At 40.3% G+C, this 18,512-nt stretch overlaps 1 protein-coding gene across 2 annotated transcripts; it reads right to left on the bottom strand.

Moving 5' to 3' along the window:
• Positions 1-1,459: 1,459 nt before the first annotated feature.
• cd74.S (CD74 molecule S homeolog) lies at positions 1,460-17,629 on the bottom strand. Of its 2 annotated transcripts, none has more exon segments than NM_001197112.1 (9): positions 1,460-2,177; positions 4,313-4,384; positions 5,421-5,615; positions 6,521-6,623; positions 7,229-7,324; positions 8,476-8,538; positions 8,903-8,988; positions 10,875-11,053; positions 17,367-17,629. In NM_001197112.1, coding segments are annotated over 9 exon segments (879 nt in total). In that variant the 5' UTR covers positions 17,447-17,629; the 3' UTR covers positions 1,460-2,172.
• Between the last annotated feature and the right edge of the window lie 883 nt (positions 17,630-18,512).

Genomic DNA, 18,512 nt, shown 5'->3' with positions numbered 1-18,512 from the left:
CCTGTGGCTTGATTTCAGCGTTTGGTCTGACAAGCTGTCTGCAGTCTCTAGACCCAAAAGGAATAATCTTGCTTTCATCAGTCCACAAAATGTTGCACCAACTGTCTTTACGCCAGTCAATGTGTTCTTTGGCAAATTGTAAGCTCTTCAGCAGCGCCGATCCTGTAGTAATTGCCGTCTGAGGTGGCTCCAGTAATACCCCTCCCCCCCCAGCCCGATTACATTTCCGGGTGGGGAGGCAGCAACGCTAGTGCGGAGAGCGCTATTGCGCTCTCCCACCCTAGTAAAGCGGAATTTCTGTTTTAAAACTTAAATTTGACTCTTAAAGGCACCAGGAGCGGCTTTTTGCCGCCCCTGGAAACCTAGCTGGCCCTGCTGCCTGAGGCAAGCACCTCAGCTCACTTCAATGGCGGATCGCCCCTGCTCATCAGGAATTTTTTTTTTTAACAATGGGACTTTTTGGGGTTTCTTGCAGATAGCTTGGCTTCACATACTGTAAGCGCCTTCTAATTGTAAAATTACTTACAGGTAACTTTAGATCTTTTTTGACCCTGTAGCTGATCATTGGCTGAATCTTGGCCATTTTGGCTATTCTCTCCAGTCGAATGGTAGTTTTCCATTTTCTTCAATTGAAGAGGACACTCGCACACCCTTTGTGTAAATATTAGGGTTCGCTCAGTGCGCAGGAGGATACGGCAACCTCCCAGTGAACTGCATAGAAAAGAACCACACTGGCACACGAGACTTGTGTCTGCAGGGCAAGCCTTTGCAAAAGTTTTACTGCGGTGGTGCAACATTTCGGGGCTCCGAACTTTGGATAAAGTACACAGTACTCTTTTATTATTACAGAAAAAAAGGAAATTCAACGTTGGATTATTTGATTATAATTGAGTCTATGGGAGATTGTCTTTCCATAGTTCAGTATAGAGTATTGTAGCCATGTAAAAATATAATTTCTACCAAAGTAGATTGATCAGGTTACTGATGTTGGAATGATATTATTCTTTACACAACTGTACCTGTGGGAGGGAGGCTTATATAATCTGTCTCACTATGTCTTAAATATATTAAATATAGGGGGTTGGGTGTTCACGTGCTAGTGAATGGGGGGGGGTAGTGCCAGTCCAAGTAGTATTGCCTTGGATGTAAATAATACTTGGACCTGCTCTAATGGTTATTCTAGTCTGGGACTAGTTATTTGTTCAGCCTCAGATTGGAATAATTAGACGGGATTTTTATAATTAATATTTAAGTAATTACAATATATGAATAAAGCAGGGATGAATGTGGCAGACGGCTTTAACCATCTGGATAGGAAAATAGGGATCATATTGTCATATATATATATATCTCAATCAAAAGGATTAGTTAAAAGAAACTGGCTGTGTTGGTTTTTGGGGTACATGGGCAGTAGCATATGAGGTCATTTTCTCTGACAATAAGAATAGGGATGCAAAAATGTAACCACTCATTTTATTAGGCATGAAATAGAGGTGCACATTATACAAAAAGGTGCAAACGCCTGCAAATGTGACAGAAGCAGCAATTAACAGCAGAAAAAAGGAAAACAAATGAAAATGGCAGCCATGTTTGTATTGTAACTGATACCCAATTAGAGATGAATGAACAAACAGCAATTTAATCAGAGCTCTATTTGTATCTACAGAATTGTCAAATGACTTGGGATGCTTTGGCCTTTACCATATAGAAATTACTCAATTAGTTAGTGGCTAGAGGTGGAGGAATTGTCCATGATATAAGGACTTGAACAAGCCACTTTTCAGAAGTACTAGTTAGTCTGGCCACCTGGTAGGTGCTTCCTTTCAGTCATGTGCAGCTACAATGAGTAATTTGAGTATCTTCTCTGGTGCTGTTTGTCATTGCCATTTTGGCACAAGAAAGTGGTGGGTAGGGTTAAATTACAAGTCCCCGGATCTGTGGGCACAGTTTCTTCCAAGTAATTGAATGGCGCCATGTCATCCATTATTTGTTACACAAAATGAAATGAATTCAAAAACAAAAGTGGTAAACGCTACCTTTAAGCCTTAACCTGAGGCCAGAATGCCATTGCAATTAGTAACAACATAAAGTCCGATTAATAGGAATCCTCTTTGCTTCTTTGTATGAATCAGGTTAGATAATGCAGAGAGGGTCATGCGCTCATCCAATGCTTTAATCTGCAAAGAAACACGGGTAAGTTAATTGCGGGTGTTTGATTCTCTTTCAAGCTAATGTTTCATTGATTCTGTTTAGGAGCTTCTTGTTTCCATGGGATGAAGCTTATATTAAATGTTCATTTTTACTATTGTTCTCTTTTACTTTTCTTAGTTCTAGAACAGGAATTCTGTCCTGTGACTCTTCAGTTGCACTACAAATGCAAGGCTACCGGGAGTAGTATACTGTATGTACAATGCCCATTATACAGTACATAGTAGCAAAGTAGATGACATTGAAAAAAGATTTGGTCAAATTTAACTCCCCCCCCAAGTGAAATCTGCCTAACTGCCGGGCACTGGGCCTCAGCCCACCTCCTTGCCATTGCCCTGTTTATGGTTGTATTTAATCTCCCGTTTAATTAGTAAATATGAATGGTTTTCTTATTTTAGCAGCAAAGTTGCCCCACTGCGCCTGATTTTATATCAATTTAATTACAAACTATCCAGTAATTCTGCTGACGAAAAAAAATTAATTCACCAGTGAGAATGCTGATGCCCAGCAATGTGTTTTACTTTGCCACAGAACACACCGGCACAACATGGGTACTACTAGCAGGTATAAGCATGCTTGAGAAAGGGGTCACGCCCCGAAACGTTGCATCAGCAATAAACGAGCAAGGTTATTATACCTGCTAGTAGTACCCATGTTTTGCCGGTGTGTTCTGTGTCTGCGTTGCTTCTGAGGTTGCCCAATTCCTCTATCATCGAGCACCTGGGATTCGTTTGTTTCTGGACGGCCAGGGTGTGCGAGTCTAAGTTTTTCCTTTTACAATTACTTTGCCACAGGCCAGGGATAACCTTATTGCTAGTTTTCTATAGTAAAATGATCTTACACACAGCGATGATTAGCCCTTTAGTTGCTTCTCCTTTGTTAGAGACCTGCGCCCGATGCAAACCTGATTAACTCCAGCCTGACCCGCACACCTGCATTGTTTCCCCCCAACACCTGACCCCGCATGCACGAGTCACATAAGCCAGAAGTGACTCACAGAAGGAAAACATATATTTTCCCATGGTATTGCGGGACCTGGCGCAGGTTTGTCCCTATGGAAATGCTACATTGATGATGTAATTATGATATGGAAAAAAGGAGAAGTTGAACTTTTAAAATTTGTAGAAGGACTTAACAGAAATGACACGAATTTGGAGTTTTCCCTAAATTATAGTGCTGATTAATGAATTTTTTAGATCTCCAAATTTATATAAAAAAGATTACCGAAGAGGAGAATATGGCGCCCGTGAGCTCCGCTGCACTCACTCTGCATGTGTGGTCACTATTTCAAGAGGGGACAGAATTCTGGGGTAAGACTGTGCAGAAAGGAGGCAGGGAGGGGGGCCAGTGGGAACATCGAGGGGGGTTTAGTTCTCCTTTAAGCTGCAAGTCACAGTTTCCCCAAGAGACTGCTTATCTTAAATAGTTACAATTGTTTCTTTGCTTATCTTAAATTGTAACAAATGTATTGAAGTGCACCTGGCACATACTCTGGGTCAAAAGCCAATTAAGTTTTATAAACTTTGTATTTTTATAAACTGTATCTTTTTCTGGCTGTTCAGTGCAGGAGATCAAAGAGAAAGTCGAGATATTTCAGTAACAAGCCGGGACTGCAGGTTGAGCTGTCAAAATAGGGACTATCCCGCGAAAGACAGGACAGTTGGGAGGTATGACTCATGCATATGTAAGATAAGGCATCTTTCTAGGTAATTAGAATAATAAGATATGACATTCTTGCCATCATGCAACATGTCATCAAAAAATAGCATTGTTTAAAGTAAAAGTAAAACTCCAAACTCTTGGCCTCATGCCCCCTCCCCAACTGCACAGCTTCCACTATAGCTGATCTGTAAATACAGAATTGTGTTTTGGGGATGAAAGCCACCATGTTTGGCTTTGTCTCATCCAGCGTCCATCTAGTAATTGCTGAGTAGAAGACAAAGAAGCCAGCCTGGTCCTGGATTCCAGTTAGTGAAGGCCAACAGGGAGCCAAAAACCAGATGTGGTTATTTTCCGACAGGTGAGGAGCATGGGGTTAGGAAGGAGTCAGTGGCACTATTAAGGGAGGGGTGTTAGTTTTTCTTTAATAGTATATAATATTTACCAAAGGGTCCAAAGTCAGCATCACTGCTGGTTATTGATTCCAAAAACATGGGGTCTTCTGGCTGCATGATACCTGTAAAGTCAAAATGATCATTGTTTTAACACAATGATAATAAGCAATACATTTATAGAAAAATAATGTCTATTCTGAGATGGTGTAGAGTAAATTGTTAGATTTATTCTAAATAAACCTTTCTCTGTTACTGCACCAGCCCCTACAATGACAGCTTTTCCTTCCACTTTGCGCATGGACCACCACCTTCTGCTTGCTGAGTTACATGTCCCTAGTTACTACATCATGGAAATTATCTGGAGGTTAAGAAACACTTTAAATTGTATCCCCGCCACTATTTGCTCTGTGCTGTCAAGTGACAGGCTCTTATAACTCACAAATATATCATTGCAGGTATTTATACCTGTCTGTCTGCCCTTACAGTGTTCTGCGTTTTACAATTATTCATCCATAATTCCATTAACAGCTATTTTTTAAACTAAACACAACCTTGGGCCAAACCAAGTTGTCTACTGGGATGTAAATAATGTCACATAGAGAAGCCCATATAAATGAAAATAAAAAGATTGTGACCTAGTACCCCTAGGGGTTTAATTAAAAAATGACTATTACACAACTGATAGCTTTCTGCTCCCTCTCCCTATAACCCACTGGCTAGAGGGGCAAAGTCAAACCCCAGTAATGCAGGTTGTCACCAAACTAGAGGGTACTGAATCTTTCTATGTTTGGGGCAGATTAAAATAACAGGAGTTTTTCTTTTGTTATATACTGATATGTGACAGATGAATTCTACAAGTACGCCTTCCCCAAGAACCAAAATGTGGCAGGTGCCTTTCCCATCCAAACATACATAATGGGAACTATACTGTATCCTCAATAGCAATGTGCTGCAAAATCCAGCATTTTCCAGCATATTATCAAGGGATAAACATGAGGAACCAGAGATGGTTTGTTAAAGCAACATACCGCAGATTGTTGCACAGTAAAACCAATGCTAGATAACACTAACTTTGTTCCCCTATTTATTGATTAGGTGACATGCAGCCATTATTCCCCATGTACCCCCCCCCCCAACAGTGCATAAAAATTCTCTTACTACTGCAGTCAAGTCTTGACCGAGTTCTGGTTTCAGGGATCTCAGTTCCATTATGGTAAACACACCAACAGAAGCCAGTGCTTGGCCAGCACTGAAGCGGCTTAAAGTCACCATTTTGCTCACACTGAGGCTTGTAAGTGCCAGTCATGGTGTGGATCCTAGATAGTGTCTGGCACTCAGTCATCAGGGGTGCGCCTGGAAGATATGATACCAATCACACAACCATATTTCTAGTAGGGATGCACTAAATTCAGGATTCAGTTAAGGTGGCCGTACACGCACCAATAATATTATACGAAACAAATTGTGTATTGTGTATTGTTTATGGTGGGAGACGAGCAAACGGATATCAGCAGAAAGTTTGGATATTGGTCGGCTCGTCGATTGGCCCAGGGGGGAAATTTTGATTGGGTGCCTTTGAATGCACCCGTCATCGGCTGATATATTAGTGCTGAATTGTCAGATACTGATAGAATTCTATTGTTTCTATCTGTACTGTATATCTAAAGATTCAGTTCTGCACACGTGTGTTGAAATGAATGATCTTTCTTGGAAACATTTTTCCACCTTTAGTGCTGAATCGTCAGATACTGATACAGTTCTATTGTCTCTACCTGTATATCTGACGATTCAGCTCTACATGAACGAACGATCTTTCTTGGAAAGATCTTTTTCAAGAAAGTAAGTGTAGCATGTATGGCCACCTTTAGGGTCCAGGTAGGGTCCACAATCCCAGACCTTCAGGTGAGGGAGTAGATAATACAGATGGTAGACAGGTTACATTGGAAATATTGGTTATGCATACCCCATTGCACCTGAATTCTAGCATATTCCCCTGACACTGATCTTAAAAAATAAGTCTGTAGAAGAATGTCACCTTGGTGTTCCTTGTGTAAGGGTTAAACATTTTAGCAGGGCTTTGCTTGCCTTATAAGAAGTCCTATGTATATGTTGACCTATAATTTGTCATAGTGGACTTTGAGCCTCAGAGAATTTAATTCAGTTTTCTGGGTCTGTGCTTTTTTATGGTTGCCAAATTCATTTGTGATTTCCACCACATTTAGGGCATTTAGTGACTATGCCATAGAGTTTTAAAATACCTGTGACTGCCGTATTCTTGGTTGATGGTAGTGGTTCAGCTGGCTTTTCAGTGTTTTGCACCAAGAAGAAGAGATACCACTGCTGCATCCATGCATCAAAGGTCTGTAAGAATAATAACAGAATGAATTCTGTAATATTTACAAATACAGCACTGGTGGAAGGGGGGTCCCATGGCATGTTGCATTCCTTTTAATGTGGAATTGCACCATGACATGGTATTATTCATCTCAAGAATTGCACACCCATGTGTATGCAGGAAATAATAAACCATCAGCACACAGATTTGCTGCAAAGCAAGGACAAGCTCCTGTGTTTATTGTGTCAAACAAAACATTTTGGGCAGACTACTTTGACCTGATGAACACAAGGACTTGACCTGCTTTGCAGAATATACTTGTTTATTATTTCCTTATTAGTTATTTCAAGGGCACACACTGAGAATTAATCAGGATGTTGATTTACAAAATGGCAAAATGGGTCATCAACTTTATTCTCCCATTTGGCTAATGAACTGCTGAATCACACCAATGTCCAGATAGCCAAATCTTTGCAATGATTCTTGGTTAATGACATATTGCCAAGACTACCATGCATTTTTGGCAGCCTGACTTATGGAGTGAGGGAGGAGGGTTGATGGGAAAGCAACAAGTAATGAAGAGATGTTAGGTTCAATCCCAATCATTAAGAATGACTCATATGCTACCCACCATCCATTCCTGGTCAGTCAAGGTCTTCTTCAGCTCTCTCAGGTTTTCCAGGATGGTGCCATTCAATGATGGGTACTTCCTTAGAGGGTTTCCTCTCTGGAAAGAAGAATACTGTGTTTATCAAGTTTTTACAAATAAATGCTTCTCCAAACACCAAAATATATTGCTTGCCTGAATTTTCTTTAAAGCAAACAATGTTGGTCTAGAACTACTAGGCTTCACTCTGTCAACAAAGAGCTGCAGAATTTGCCAAATGCAGTAGGTTCCATATAAGCCTGTGGTTGAAAAGGGTTGATGGGTCTTTGTCAGAGGCTTACAAGGAGATCCTCTGATTGGTTACTCCAACTTTGATGGCATGCAGTAAACCTAAAGTTTAAAATACATGAGTATGTCTTCCCAGACCTGTCACCACTGCTGTGAACCTCCTCTTCCTGGCAGCAAAAGGTAAAAGCGCTCGCATGAGCGGTGGGGGGCCCAGAGGGGGCATTGCAATATGGGTGGGGGGGTCAGAGCTGGGCCCCTAAGACAGCAGCGCCAGTGGGCCCCGGGCCCCCCAGTCCGACCCTAAGCAGGCTGCTTATTGTGAGGCACCTGTTGCTGCTGGGAAGGAGATAGGCTTTTGCATATCGGCACCTTAGGATGGGAGCTGCTTTCCTGGGTTTCTTGGTATGGCTGTTGGTCACGGAACAATCCTAACTGGATTATTTGATCCATCTTTCAGGTATGGGACCTCTTATCCAGAATGCTCAGGACCTGGGGTTTTATGGATAAGGGTTCTGTAATTTGGATCTTCATACCTTAAGTCTAGTACTAAAAAAATAATTTAAACTTTAAATTAACCCAACAGGAATGTTTTTAGTCCAATAAGAATTAATTACATCTTAGTTGGGATTAAGTACAAGGTACTGTTTTTTGTTTTACAGAGAAAAAGGAAATCATTAAAAAAAAATAGAATTGTTTAATTAAAATAGAATCTATGGGAGATAACCTTTCCCTAATGCACAGCTTTCTGGATAATGGGTTTCAGGATAACAAATCCCATACCTGTACTAAAACTAAAGGGCTAAGGATTGAACTGTGGCTGGGGGGAGTTGAGGGGTGTTGCCAGGGAAATAGGGTAAAAAATGTAATTTTATATTTATGTTTAACTGCAATTTTAATGTTTTGTGGGAGAAAGAAAGAGCCAGGAATAAACCATCAGCTATGGTGCAGCCAGCCTATGCACCCATAACTGTGACATTACTCACCAGCAACATGTATTTTGCAGCATCTTCCATTTTATTACCGGTCTGTGCCATTTGCTCCAGGTCCTGTCGATTTAAAGAACCAGTTAATTATCTATATAATAACTTTTCTTTTTTTTTTTCGTTTTGTTAGAATAATAGAAGTAACAATGTCTTCCTTCTGGGACCAAATCTGAGCCTTAATTTGCATATGCATATATAAACCTAATTGTCAAAACTGCAGGTTGTAAAAGCAATAATTCCTTGACTTTTACATTTTGCAGAACAGACACATCACAAGAAAACCTGAGTTTAGATTTAGGAATTGAATAGCCAGAGGAGGTAGGAATACAGGCAAGCAGAGTCTAGGAGGATAACGGGCAGTACAGGTTTATATATTTTCCAAAATAAGGAGAAGCCATAAGAACTGAAAAGGTTCAGACAGACTTACATTCATATTCATTTCTGAGCCATCATAAAGTTTCAAAGCCATGGGGATATTGAAGGTTCTCATCTTTTGTTTGCTTGGGACAGGAGCTGAAAGGTGGAGAGAGAAGGAAAATAAATACCATCATTATTTATATATAATTTCAGTGTTTAGCAAGCAGGGGCTGGTAAACTCAGACCACGCATATTGATGACTACTGAAACAAATCAATGCTCAGCAGGAACAGCATAAACACCTACATATTCCCAGACTGCATCTGCTTTATAAAGGCCCTTCTGTACAAAACCTGAAGCTTGTGCTTTTGGTGCACAAGATATTTGCATGGTGACTCGTGTGTAAGGCCCCCATGTATTAATATCAGAGCAGCATTCTGACAAATTTTACATTAGGTTGTTTGGCTATATCCCATTTAACAGGGGATTCCTCTGAAGGTGAGCTCAGTAAGGCACCAAAAATGTGGCTGCTATCGTGTGTCACAGCTAGGGTTGCCACCTTTTCTGGAAAAAAATACCAAGGGCTTCATGCATAGAGCAGGGCTGGGGAACCGTTTTTTTCCTGGTGTCCTGCCAGCCTAGTCTGACCCTGTATCTGAAAGTCTCAGTCTGTCATTGACCTAAGCTTCTAACAGTGATTCTGCTACATACAGTAAGTGAAAATAGACTTCATTCTGAGTTTTGCCACTAGGGAGCGCCAAAGGAGGGGTTTGCTAATATTTGGTTTGTTGCTTTAAGGCAGGGATCCCCAACCTTAAGAACCCGTGAGCAACATTTAGAAGTAAAAGGAGTTTGGGAGCATCACTAGCATGAAAAAAGTTCTTGGGGTGCCAAATAAGTGCTGTGATTGGGTATTTGGTAGCACCTATGTGGATTGTCAACCTACAATAAGATTCTGTTTGGCAGTGCATCAGGTTTTTATGCAACCAAATCTTGCTTCCAAGCCTGGAATTCAAAAATAAGCACTTGCTTTGAGGACACTGGGAGCAACATCCAAGGGGTTGGGGAGCAACATGTTGCTCACGAGCTACTGGTTGGGGATCACTGCTTTAAGGCAATAGCCTGATGTGATTTCATTGCTGCAACAACAACAAAAATCACATATTAGTGAATTAACTGTAAATGGGATGTTCCCAGAAAGAAATAAAGTGCAGAACAGCAGCTGAAAACCATGTATATTCTAATATGTGTAAACTATTCCCTATGAGCAGAGTTTTACCTACAAAGGTACAGCACATTTAGCACTTTCATTTTTGTATGTAGTACATGGGTATATGATTTTGCCTTGGCAGAGGAAGCAGAGGAAGCAGAGGGGGCAGCATCTTAAATCCTTTGCTAAGAAATAAAGAAATATCATGAACAGAGCCAAATGAAACAGTGCCCCAGTGGCTATATTTATAGCCAGAACCAGCAAAAGTACATTTTATTAGGAGAATAGGGGTTTTATGTTGTGTATAGCATAGGTGTAGTTAGCAAGAAGAGCTAGGAACTGCAGTGAAAAATAAATATATAATTTTTAGAAACTATGTGACATTACACAGGTATTTCTATTAATTATCGCTATAAACTACAGGACTTACGACAACACTATGTGGAGGGTTTGCATTGGGAACCCTTTAGTCTTGAAAGGAAACAAATCTGCATTTTTTTACCCATAATTCTGTATTCCCCATAATGCTAGCATAAATGCTCCGAATTGCATCTGAAACGAATCACGACTTTCCTGTTGCTTTCACTTTTTATTTTTTATTATTTTTTTTTTATTATAGTAGGGATAATATAAGGTGCTCCCACCAGCAGAGTAAGTGGGCAAGAGTGTGATTCAGTTGTAACCTGGCAAAAGTGCCCAGAGCCTTGTAAATAGCCCCAAAGCAGAACCAAATTAAACATATTACACATTATCTACTGTGCTGGTAGTAAAGCTCAATTAAATAAATACAGGTTGTTATCATGAGTTATGAGGACCATATATTGGCACTTACGTGATCCTGGAAGTTCCTTCATCATCGCTTTCAGCTGGAGGTTTTTGGTGCTTCTGTCAAGGTCCTGAATCCTGGAATTCTGCTGAGTGATGAAAAAGGCCATAACAGCTTGTCCGGCAACCAGCACGGCTACAAGGACTGTTAGAGCTGTCACCAGGCTCCCTTTGTTACAGGACATCCTGCTGGGAAAATTAGAAAAAAAAGAAATAAGCCATAACAACTATAAAGCAATCTAAATTCCAAATTCTTTAAATTAAAGTTAAAGACAAATTCTGCCGCATAAATCCTTTGAGCAAACTCATAATTCCTTTGAGCAAACTCACATTCTGTGATTCAGGTCCCTGACAGTCGGTGCCATAGAATGTTGTTCCACATATCTTGCACTGAACACCCGAGCTGCCGTTTGATTGCCCCGTAATATCAGCAAGCCCTAACGGTATAGTTATCTCCCTTATCAGGATAAAAGGGGTTGTTCACCTTTAAATTAACTTTTAGTATGACGTAGAGTGTTATATTCTGAGACCATTTGCAATTGGTTTTCATTTTTATTTGTTTTTTTTTAGTTATTTAGCTTTTTAATTAGCAGCTCTCCAGTTTGCATTTTCAGAAATATAGTTGCTAGGGAACAAATTACCCTAGAAACCATGCACTGATTTGAATAAGAGACAGAATATAAATAGGAGAGGCCTGAATAGAAAGAGGAGTAATAAATAGTAGCAATAACAATATATTTGTAGCCTTACAGAATATTTGTTGTTTAGATGGGGGCCCGTAATATCAGCAAGCCCAAACTGTATAGTTATCTCCCTTATCTAGATAAAAAGGCTTGTTCACCTTTAAATTAACTTTTAGTGTGACGTAGAGAGTGATATTCTGAGACAATTTGCAATTGGTTTTCATTTTTAATCATTTGTGGTTTCTTTTAGTTCTTTAGCTTTTAAATCAGCAGCTCTCCAGTTTGCAATTTCAGAAATATGATTGCTAGGGACAAAATTACCCTAGAAACCATTCACTCATTTGAATAAAAGACTGGAATATGAATAGGAGAGGTCTGAAGAGAAAGAGGAGTAATAAATAGTAGCAATAACAATATATTTGTAGCCTTACAGAGTATTTGTTGTTTAGATGGGAGCAGTGACCCCCATATTATAATTAATAATTCTGTGCTATATCCTCCTCCATAAGTTCTTCTACTAGGTTATACCATTCCAAAATACTTAATTTTCCATTTACAAAGAAATCCTATGTCTTGCAGAGAATATCACACGTTTTGTTAAAGGATCAGTAATGAATCTGTTTAATCTGATTAATTCCTGTTTTATTTCTAACCATAAAATTAGCTTGAGTTCCTGTTTCACAAATCTCAGTATCACTAAAGCTTACCCCCACACACAATTTGCTGAGAGCCTTGTTAAATGTAGCTTTACCTAGCAACTGCTGATGTCACTTCTGTTGCTGGCTTTCTGTAAATTCTGTCTATAGTTAAAGGGCAAATCAACTAGCACCTAAAAATAGTTTCTAAGCACCAAGATGGGGAAACAAATAGTTTGAAAACCAGTTTACCCCCCCCCCATTAGAGATGTGCGGGCTCATATTCAAATCAGTGCATGGTTGCTAGGGTAATTTGGACCCTAGCAGCCAGATTGCTAAAATTACAAACTGGAGAGCTGTTGAATTAAAAGCTAAATAACTCAAAAACCACAAATAATTAAAAAAAATGAAAACCAATTGCAAATGGTCTCAGAATATCACTCTCTACGTCATACTAAAAGTTAAATAAAAGGTGGACAACCCTTTTAATGGGAACAAAATCAGTTAGGATAAAAAAAAATCCTCTTACGCAAACTTGACATACTGCCTTTCTATCAACAAGTGATGTCATGTATTCCTATGAATCCTATTGGCTCTTCTAAAGAAAATGTTTCTTTTTGGATACCGTGCTTTCAAGAATTTAAAGCAAGGTTGTTTACAGAATAAAGATAATATTCATTTATAGTGTTCGTGTCCTATGGTCAGACAAGGCTTGTTGAAGCACACACTGGTCAAGTAAATTAAACTACACCTTAATAATATACCATAACTTTGTAACTTATACATTAAGATCATTTAAAGAATTTCATACTTCAGTAAATATTTCCCTTCTAGGCTAATGCCAGACAGGGCTTAAGAAAGCCTAGTAATATACATAGATCGAGAATCAGCAGAAGCTGGCATTAGTCTTCTGTCCTGCCTGCACCCCAAACTGTGTTGGTCCGGGTGCAGGCACACGCGGCATAATCTCACACAGAAATCAGCCGTATTACAAGGTGATTTCAGCCCTGTCTGGTTTACATCTTTTCGTTTGAGCCATCCTGACCCGACCCTGCTTTTGCCCTGCTCTGCCGCTTGCTCCAGTGTCTCAGAGGGCTTCAGGGGGCAATTCTATACATTTTGATAGGGCAGGTAAATTACGTATTAGCAGTGGCGGATTAAGGACATGTGAGGCCCCTAGGCTACATTTTCCACAGGGCACTCTTATAAGGTAGCACCTTTTTTTTGGCGCGGTACGCGCAACAGGTTTTTGAAAAAAAGGCCAACCGCTGTATCAATACGCTAGCGGTTTCAAGCTTAGGCAATGGCACTTGACATTAGCATATTTTCTGGACAACTTTTTTAAAAAACGTGGCCCAGAGGTACCTGCGATGTGTCCACTGACAGCTACAAAAGCTACAAAGCAACTGCTCCTGCTGGACCGGGCTGGGTGCTACTGTGCTGGCCCCCCTGGGGCAACAAAACCCATGGACTCCTGACCACTATGTGCCCCTAGGCTATAGCCTAGGCTAGCCTGAGCGTTAATCCGCCCCTGCGTGTTAGGTGCAAATTACTGACGTCAATTGACTGATCTTTCACTCACGGAGGGGGCAGGTTACCAGGGGCGGCAAAAAGCCACTCCTTGTAAATTAAAGAGCCAACATTCTGATATATAAATCAGAATTCGTCTCTTCTAGTGCAGAGAGGGCATTTAAGCTCTCAGCACTAGCGATGCGGCCCCCACTCACAAAAAAAGCCCCTACCTACTACCCAAGATAGTCCCTCCTTCATGCTTTCCCCCCTTGCATAGTTAATTACCCCTGAAATTGCCCCTAAGAGTTTGCTCACAGAGTAAGCGCAGCCGAGCTCATGGGCACCACCTTCCAGATCTCTGGTTCTGGGCATGCATAATATCTGATTATAATATTGCACATATGGCTGCTGTTATGGCTTACGGCCCATTGTACATTTGTGTGCATTCTACTAGGATTTAGTTCGGGATTCGGACAAGATTCGGCCTTTTTCAACAGTATTCGGATTCGGCCGAACCAAAACCAAATCCTAATTTACATATGCAAATTAGGGGCGGGGAGGGAAATCACGTGACTTTTTGTCACAAAACAAGAAAGTAAAAACAGTTTTCCCCTTGCCACCCCTAATTTGCATATGTAAATTAGAATTCAGATTCGGTTCGGTATTTGGCCAAATCTTTTGCGAAGGATTTGGTGCATCTCTAATTTCTATAGTATGTAATGTAAACTGCTTAAAGGAGTGGTTTAACTTCAAGTTAACTTTTAGTATATTATACAATGGATAATTCTAAGCATCATTTCAACTGATCTTCTTTTTTTATAGTTTTTGAATTGTTTATCTTCATCTTCTAACAATTCCCAGCTTCCATGGGGGTTCAATGCCCCATCTGCTCTGTAAGGCTACAGATTTATTGTAATTCCATTTTATTACTCACCTTTCCATGCAGGCCCTCTCCTACCTATTCCAGTCTCCTATTCAAATCAGTGCATGGTTACTAGGGTAATTTTGGCACTAGCAACCAGATTGCTGATTTTGCAAACTGGAGAGCTGCTGAATAAAAAGCTAACTAACTCAAATGCCAAAAAAAATGAAAACTACAAATTGTATCATTCTCTAAATCATGGCAACAGTTAATTTAAAGATAAACCAACCCTTTAAAAAATCATACACTAAAAAAAGAACAGCAGTGGAAATAACAGCTTTATAAAGCATTTGATGTTGTTCAAAGTAATCAGAGTCTTAGGAATTCTAGAGAAAAGGAATTTCTCCCCATTTGTTTTTGTTTCACTTAAAGGCAACCCTTGGCTTAGATAATATTTCCCCATGACAGTTGCAGGAGTGAAAGCTGCAAGATGACAGATCAATACAATTCTGGCAAGTGACACCCAGATCCACGTATGGCCTTGGTAGCTCACTGTAAGTGTGGGTTGGAGATGTTGGGGAACGAGCCATGGGCATTAGTACAAATTAGAGATGGACAGAGGGGGCAGATCGGTGTAAGCAAGGCCACAAAAGAGCTCACTCTCCAAGCATTTGACAGAGCAGAATCATTGCAATGGCAGAATAAAGCTGATCCACTAAAATCACTCCACTATTTCTGGGCAATGCTATTAGAGGAATGGGATATTACATTGTTATTGTGTGTATAATAAAGCAAGAGGGAGTCAGTGCCAGGGGCTGGAACTGGTAAGATGGCTACATGGAAAAGGTCTGTAACTGTGCGGTAGTATGTACAGTAAGGTAAGATGTTACAGAGAAAGGGTCTGTAACTGTGGAGTTGTGTGGACGGTACATTAGAGGACATTATAGACAAATAGCACCCATAAAGAGGATCACCGTACCAGAGGCCATTCCTTTAGACTAGAAGAAAAGAAATTTCAAAGAGATTTGAAGCAGCATGGTAGTTCTTCACAGTAAGAACATTGAGGTTGTGGAATGCACTGCCGGGTTAATGACTATAAGAATGGCTTGGATGATTTCTTGGACAGACAAAATATCAAAGGCAATTGTGATACTAAACTCTATAGTTAGAATAGGTATGGGTATATATAATTTATGAGAAAGGTTTGAAAGGTACCCTTTTTTTATTTAATTGATATTAGCTATATGGGAGGCCCGACAAAGTCAGTACACAATGCTTGAAAAAGTAATTTCTTATAGAAAGAAGAAAGTACCCAGCAGAAGCTAATTACTATAATATTGGTCACAAAATTAGATCTAAGTTTCCCCTTACCTACTAAACTTTTCCAATGGTGCGATTGGTGAAAATTAATTAAGAGCCCATCTGGGTAATAGTCTAGTTTATACTACTGGTAGGTCACAATTAAATACCCAGATTTTAAAATTAGATTAGTGATTTAAAACAGATTTTGATCATAAATACAATTGTCAGTTTATTACCAACATTAATTACCTTACACAGACCGTATAAACACCAATTAACTACAATTCATAAATTAAAGTGCTTGTGCTTAGATGATGTTAGACCAGAAGTTTTCGAAGATTATCTTCTCTGCTTGCTTAATTTTCATTTTTAAATTAAAGTGCAGTGCATTTATATCAATTAAATCAGTTTTAAATCACTAATACTGTATGGATGCTGAGTTTTCATTTGGAGGGGTTGAACTTGATGGACTTTGTCTTTTTTCAACCCGATTTAACTATGTAACTATGTAAGGTAAGATGTTACAGGGAAAGGGTCTGTAACTGTGAGGTGGTGTGTGCAGTAAGGTAAAATGGTTACATGGAAAGCGTCTGCAACTGTGGGGTTGTGTGTACCGTTAGGTAAGATGTTAAAGGGAAAGGGTCAATAATTAAGGTAAGATGTTTACAGGGAAAGGGTCTGTAACTGTGGGGTAGTGTGTGCAGTAATGTAAAATGGTTTCAGGGAACGGGTCTGTAACTGTGGGGTGGTGTGTACAGTAATGTAAAATGGTTACATTGAAAGGGTCTGAAACTGTAGGGTAGTGTGTAAACTAAGGTAAGATGTTACAGGAAAAGGGTCCATAACTGTGAGGTAGCGTGTACAGTGATATAAAATGGTTTCAGGGAACGGGTCTGTCACTGTGGGGTGGTGTGTACAGTAAGGTAAGATGTTACAGGGAAATGGTCCGTAACTGTGGGGTTACATTGAAAGGGTCTGAAATTAGTACAGAAGATGTACAAGTAGAAAGGACTACAACTGTGTGTGTGTGTGTGCGTGCAGTAAAGCAAGTTATTTTCCAGAAAACGATATGACAGTGTGTATTGTAAACAAAGGACAGAACAATTCAGAATATGATCTTCATCTTTGATGAGTAAAATTCCCAACATCCTCCAACAGCTGTCAGGGAATGCAGGGAGCTATAGTTAAATAACAACGTGAGAACTTCTACATGTATTATAAACAATGTGCCCAGTGTGGATCACTTTGCCGAATGCCCCACGCTAAAAAAGTATAAACATAAATGAAAAGAGTCCCTGATAATAAAGAGACCTCAGCGCTGCAAAATATGCTGGTGCTATATAAATAAATGTTAATAATAAAGATAGTATATAAGCTTACAATTTTGTAAATTATATTATAGTTACAGAATTTAGTTACAAGTTAGACTTTTTTTCCCCCTGCAGAAGTCGATTTTGTTATTTCTGAGCAAGGCAAATATGAAATTGGGATGCGCAAGTGAATACCGTGGCTCCCTGTTTCCCACGTCGACCACACTTTGTCCGGGAACATGCTCCGGCACCAAGTTCTGTGACTCTTCAGCCATGTCTTGCTCTTTGGGGTGCACACCTGAGTAGACTGGACTGCTGTTGGACCTCGCTGGCTGCTGATCTGAATTAAGGCTACTGAAGCATTCACCAGAAAAGACAGTAAAAAAAATATTAAGCTGCCCAACAGTCCAATCAGATCTCACTGAGAAGTGAAAGTTATTAGAATAGCTCCCTGCAATAACCTCATAGGAAAGCACCCCCCCCCCCACTGCTTAAGAAGAGGAACAAGTCGGCTGTGCTTGAATGAAGAACAAATATCATTTTCCTATTGGACTCTCTGTTGCATCACCTGTTTCTATGCAGGCGCAGAGCTGCGAGGCTCGGTGCAGATGTTGCTCACTCAGATGCATCTACTGTGAGACGTTGATGCATGTTTTAGAAATATACCATGCCAGCAAAGGGTTTGGTTTTCATCATTTTAAGTCCTTATGGTTGGTATACTGTATACACCAGGGGCCCTCCAAAAACCTTAGACCAGGGGCCCACCCTCAGTACTATTATTCTTCCTCTCCTCATTCAACCTCTATTCTCCTAGTCTCTTTTCTTTACAGACTATTATTTCATCTGTTTTGCTCTTTGTTCTCATAGAAATAGGGAAAGGCCATGAAATAGGCTAAATGTTTAGCAGTATGAGGGCCCACTGATACCCCGCTGAGCTCCGAGGTCTCGCGGTCCTATCACCCTCCTTCAGAGGCCTTGCGGTCCTAGGCAAAAAGCCGATTCTTGTAACTTTAAGAGCCGAAACCGTGTTTTAACCCGGATATTTGGCTCCGCTAGTGCAGCGAGCGCTATTGCGCGCAATGCACTATTGATGCTGCCCCCTTTTGATCCAATGCTGCTTTTTAAGTGCGGAGCAGGAGAGGGGGGCGGCATCTGGCCTCAGGCAGCAGCCACGAAATTGACCCTGCTAAAAGTTAACTCAAAGGTAAACAACCCCTTTAAACATATCTGCTGGGAATGGACCTGGAGCAAACTCTGTAGGATATATTTACCAAGGTGGGCCCCAGCCCAATTCCACGATCGGCTTCCAGAGGATGGTAACACTGAGTGTGTGTACATGTA

Source organism: Xenopus laevis, chromosome 3S, assembly GCF_017654675.1.
Source record: "Xenopus laevis strain J_2021 chromosome 3S, Xenopus_laevis_v10.1, whole genome shotgun sequence".
NCBI classification, from domain to species: Eukaryota; Metazoa; Chordata; class Amphibia; order Anura; family Pipidae; genus Xenopus; species Xenopus laevis.
The sequence above is the reverse complement of the archived record's forward strand: the minus strand, read 5'-3'. Positions and strand labels throughout refer to the sequence as shown.

Excerpts from the sequence above, each read along its gene's own strand:
- cd74.S (XM_018254359.1), bottom strand. The coding sequence starts at position 17,446 with ATGGCTGAAGAGTCACAGAACTTGGTGCCGGAGCATGTTCCCGGACAA. Across the intron at positions 8,539-8,902 it reads GCTCAGAAATGAATATGAAT|GACCTGGAGCAAATGGCACA; the intron begins GTAAGTCTGTCT and ends TTAAATCGACAG. Across the intron at positions 5,616-6,520 it reads CAAGAATACGGCAGTCACAG|GCGCACCCCTGATGACTGAG; the intron begins GTATTTTAAAAC and ends CATATCTTCCAG.